Source organism: Portunus trituberculatus, chromosome 23 (genome assembly GCF_017591435.1).
Source record: "Portunus trituberculatus isolate SZX2019 chromosome 23, ASM1759143v1, whole genome shotgun sequence".
NCBI classification, from domain to species: Eukaryota; Metazoa; Arthropoda; class Malacostraca; order Decapoda; family Portunidae; genus Portunus; species Portunus trituberculatus.
The window spans coordinates 11,945,820-11,951,325 of NC_059277.1; the positions used below are offsets into that span (position 1 = coordinate 11,945,820).

At 39.8% G+C, this 5,506-nt stretch overlaps 1 protein-coding gene across 1 annotated transcript in view; it reads left to right on the top strand.

Annotated features, from left to right (window-relative positions):
• LOC123507786 (D-aspartate oxidase-like) overlaps window positions 1–3,058 on the top strand; it is an 18,968-nt gene extending 15,910 nt beyond the window's left edge. The window contains 2 exon segments of the mRNA XM_045260986.1: window positions 773–874; window positions 1,768–3,058. Coding sequence (XP_045116921.1) covers window positions 773–874; window positions 1,768–1,890 — 225 coding nt within the window. The 3' untranslated portion in view covers window positions 1,891–3,058.
• Window positions 3,059–5,506: the final 2,448 nt, after the last annotated feature.

Here is a 5,506-nt window from a genome sequence, read left to right on the forward strand (position 1 = left end):
TCCTTCACCTTCTCCTTCTCCTTCTTCATTCCTTCTCTCCCCATTGTCTTCCTTTCATCCTCTCCACTTCCTTCCTTCTTTCCTTCACCTCCTCTCCTTCTCCTTCTTCATTCCTTCTCTCCCCATTGTCTTCCTTTCATCCTCTCCACTTCCTTCCTTCGTTCCTTCACCTTCTCCTTCTCCTTCTCCTTCTTCATTCCCTTCTCTCCCCATTATTTTCCTTTCATCCTCTCCACTTCCTTCCTTCGTTCCTTCACCTTCCCTTCCCCTTCATTCCCTTCTCTTCCCTTCCTATTGGTTTCTTTTCCTCCTTAATCCCCTTCAGTGCCATGACGCGTTTCCATATTCATTCTGCACTTACTATTTGGTGATTTTATACAGCTTCAGAAACTCATGTGGGGGATTAGAATAGTGGAGACTTTGGCCATTAATCATGAGCTCCACAGACCCTTCCTAACGTCAATAAAATGGTCTAATCGGATGCAAATCTCAAGGTAAAAATGTGTCCCAGTACTGAAGGGGTTAATCTCTTCAGTACCATAACGCATTTTCATATCAATTCTGCTTACTATTTAGCGATTTTACGCAGCTTCAGAAACTCATGTGAGATATTAAAATAGTTAAGACTGGCTATTAATCTTCTGACTTCCATAGATCCTTCCTAATGTCAATAAAATGGTCAAATCATACACAAATCTCAAGGTAAAAATGCATCGGACTACTGAGGAGGTTAATGTTTGCCCTGTGACCTGCAATCCCTGTGTCTCCCCAGTCAGCCCAGGTAGTGCGGGAGTGGGTTGGTCTGCGGCCGTGTAGAAGCAAGGGTGTGAGACTGGAAGCTGATGAACTCAAGCTCTTCAACCGGACCGTACCTGTGAGTTAACCTTGAACTGAGTGTATTGATTGCTCGTGTATATTGCATCTGTTGAGGCGACGCGACCTTTTCTTTACGTGAGCCACAGACATGTCAGGGATTTGCGAGTGTTTAGTGTGTGCTTGTTAGGTTAGGTTAGGTTAAGATAAAATTAGGTTAGGTTTGGTTAAGTTAGGTTAGGTTAGGTTAGGTTAGGTAAAGCTGCCAGATTAGGTTAGATTAGATTAGCAGTTATTTTCTAATCGGTTAGTTAGGTTAGGTTGGTTGGTAGAATAGATTTGTTCAGTTCGATTACGAGTTAGGTTAGGTTAGGTTAGGTTGGCCAGTACGTTAGGTTAGCTTAAGTTAGAGTAGGAGTTATTTTTCTAGTTGGTTAGGATAGGTAAGGTAATTAATTAGTTTGTTTGGTGATCAGTTAGTTGATTAGTTGAAAAGTTGGTTGTTTTTGGAAGTTAAATGTTAGTAACTGAGTTTGTTAGTTAGGTTATTAGCCAATCACTTCGTTACTTTCTTCCTTTCTTGTTTCATTTCTTTCTTCTCTTTCTTTTTTTCTTTCTTTCCTTCTGTCCTTTCCTTCCCTCTCTCCTTTCCTTTTTCCTTTCTTTCTGTCCTTCCTTCCTTCCTTCCTTCCTTCCTTCCTTCCTTCCTTTCTTCCTTCCATTCTTTCTTCCTTCCTTCCTTCCTTCCTTCATTCACTCATTCTCTCCTTCCTTCCTTTCTTACTTACTTACTAACTAGTACAGCCGGACACTAGAAGACAGCATTTTCCACCACGCACCACACACACACCACACCACACCACACCACACCCCAACAGACCCCACCACACCCCAACACAACACAACACAACAGGAGGCAGTAACGATCTAACAGCACCGGTGACATGCTTGCAGGTGATTCACAACTATGGCCACGGCGGCTGCGGGGTGTCCATGTTCTGGGGCTGCAGTCAGGAGGTGGCCAGCATCGCCTCGCGCCTTATACACCTCCGTCACGGTCCCCTCAGCAAACTTTAAACCAGAAATCACCTCTGGAACACCTCCCACGTCATTACTTTCAAAAGGTTCCAGTGACACGAGTTTTTAACCCCTTCAGTACCATGGCATGTCTTCATATTTAAGCCCATATTCTGAAACGCTTTGCTCTCTCACCATCACTACTTTCCAAAGGGTCTAATTGAAAGATACTCCTGTTTTTTAAGGGTATTTTTTATGGTTCTAGTGATGGATTGGTAAGATTTTTAGTCTATCGTAAAGAGAAACTGTCTTGATAACTCGGCTAGTTGTTTCTGTGGCCTTGGAAAACTGCCGTGGTGAGAGAAGAAGACATTTCTGAATACGGGTGTTAATCTGGATATTATTTGGTGAGTTTATACAGCTTCAGAAACTCATTTGGGGATTAAAATTGTGAAGACTGTGGACCATTAAACTTCTGACCTCCATAAACCCTTCCTAATGTAAATAAAATCGTCTAATCACACTACAAAACTCATGGTAAAAATGCGCCACAGTACCGAAGGGGTTAATGATGTTTTTGTGGCTTTAAGGACAGATTGTTAAGGTTTGTGCACTATGAAATGAGGAAATGGTTTTGAGAAGCTGGCTGATCGTCTCCGTGGCCTTTGGAAATAGTCGTGGTGAGAGAACAAAGGGTTTCCAGAGTCGGTTGTTTCAAAGTCTGGATTCCAAGATTATAAGAGCATTAAAACAAAATAAGGTGTGTGTGTGTGTGTGTGTGTGTGTGTGTGTGTGTGTGTGTGTGTGTGTGTGTGTGTGTGTGACCATATTCTCAAACACTTCCGCTCCGCACTTCCACAACTTTCAAAAGGCTCTAGTTGAAGTTACACGAGTTTTCAAGGTTGGGTTAGGTTATGGTTGTAGTGACAGATTGATAAGATTCCCACATTATTAATAGGAAACACTGCCTTGAGATTCCTGCTAATCGTCTCTGTGGGCTGTGAAAAGAGAGAGAGAGATAGATAGATAGATAGATAGTGTGTGTGTGTGTGTGTGTGTGTGTGTGTGTGTGTGTGTGTGTATGAAGCAATCACATCAAGGTAATAATGGTGTATAGGTAGCCTTGTAATGGTATATATTTTTTCTTTATTTTGACTGAGTACATAATCCCTCCACACACGCTTGTATGTACTTGTATACGCATTGATAATAAATACATGAACACAAATGTCTTATCTCTCTTTTATTCTTTCCTTTTCCTTTGAGTCTGTTAATCTAATGCATCCTTATCTTGTTCGGGGTGGCTGATAAACTTGTGTTGACTTGTATTGACTTGTATTAGCTTGTATTAACCTTTTCAGTACCAGGACGCGTTTTCATATTCATTCTGGTTACTGTTTGGTGATTTATACAGACTGAAATAGTGAAGACTGTGGCTATTAATATTCTGACCTCCACAGACCCTTCCTAATGTCAATAAAATGGTCTAATCGTACACAAATCTCAAGGTAAAAAAAACACATCTCAGTATCCTTCAGTACCATGACACGTTTCCATATTCCTTCTGCTTACTAGTTGGTGATTTATACACCTTTAGAAACTCATGTGTGGGATTAAAATAGTGAAGACTGTGGTCATTAACCTTCTGACCTCCATAGACCCTTCCTAATGTCAGTAAAATAGTCTTAATCGTACACAAATCTCAAGGTAAAAATGTGTTTATAGGGTTAATGATAAATAGATACTACGTAGACAGATAGAGTAAATATATATATACGAATAGCTACTTAGGTAAAACACTTCTATTTCTTCAGTCCTATGCAAATATATGGATAAAGATACACAGAGAATCATAAGATCAATAGTCAGGATAGGACAACAACAATAGGTTTAAACTTGACAGAATGATTTTAGCTCTTTCAGTTCTGGGACGCATTTCTATCTTGAGTTTTGTGTATTAGGTGATTTTATTGACATTAAGAAGAGTCTATGGAGGTCAGAAGATTAATGGCAGGAGTCTTCACTATTTTAATCCTTACATAAGTTTCTGAAGCTGTATAAAATCACCAAATAGTAAGTAGAATGATTATAGAAAACGCGTCATGGTACTGAAGGGGTTAAACGTGACAAAACCACTTACGAAAGAATATGAAAGGCTTGGCTATCAGATACAGTGGTAGATTAATGGTACAGATTCAACTAAATAGATTGTTAACTCTTAATCCCTTCAGTACCAGGCCACGTTTCCATATCTCTTTTGCTTACTATTTGATGATATAACACAGGTTCAGAAACTCACGTGGGGAATAGAATAGTGAAGACTCTGGTCATTAATCTTCTGATCTCCATAGATTTTTCCTAATGTCAACAAAATCGTCTAATCACACCCAGAACTCAAAGTATAAATGCGTCACAGTACTGAAGGAGCTAATCAAGATGGTGCTTTGAAATTACATTATAGAAATACATTGATGGAGATGAGAGACTGAAATGAGTAAGTATATTTCATGTCTATCATTTTATTTTAGTGCTTTCTGATTTTCTTATGCTCTAGTAATGACACACGAGGAAGCCAATGAAAAACGATATTTAGAACAAAAAAGAGAATAGAGAAAGGAGGGAACAGAGAAGGGGCTACTGTCAGTTGCCTCAGACAGCTGTGTTTTGGTGAGGAAAAGAAGATGAAGTTTAGTAGAGAAGAGGTGGTGTTCCACAGATTGAAAATTAGATCTAAGACTTCAAATGTTGCAGAAGTTAATGTAGAAAAAGTAGAGAGAGGTGTCAAGACATTTGGGATCGCTAACGAGAGGGCAATCCGACCTGGGAACATTTCTGGTTTCCTTCCCAGAAGGGCACTCCGAAGTGTCGCCATTATTTAATTTTTGAATTATAAGTGAAAGGTGTGTGGTAAGTGCATGTAGTTTTGTGTGAAGAAGGAGAGTTGTCTTTAGAGGACAGGCTGTGATTGTCCCCTGGAGTTGTGAGACACAAAGGGAAACGTTCAGCGAGATCACAACTAGCTTTGATGGAAGGTTCACAGCGCCCCCTGAACTAGTGCTATTAGACCTCGCTGGGAGTAAATTATCGTTTCGGTAGGTGTCTACTACCTCCTTCTGATTAGACCATTTTATTGACATTAGGAAGGATCTATAAAGGTCAGAAGGTCAATGGCCACAATCTTCACTATTTTAGCCCTACATAGCTTTCTGAAGGTGTATAAAATCACCGAAAAGTAAGCAGAATGGATATGGAAACGCGTCATGGTACTGAAGGGTTAAACCGCAGACCTGTGTCATCAGTACCTCCTTCCTCTCTCTTCTCTTATACAACGAGGACAGACTCAAAATGGCGTATATTCAAATTATCATCTCATTTATATAGCACAAATTCATTTAGTTTGGCGTTTAGCAGAAAAATAATAGTAAGTGTCAGATCAGCCAGTTCAAAAATTTGCGCCTTTGGAAAACATCAAAGCATCGCCTGGCCTTTTGACTTCACAGGTGCTAAGTCGTAATTAACCACACTTCCATAGACAAAACCAGACCACCCATGAAAACAAACAATACAATAAAAACTACCCATTAATAAATCTCTTTCTTTAACACCCATACAATAAATCACTAAGCAGAAATAAAGGCGGAAAAAAATAATCAAACAAAAATGGCTAACTAGAACC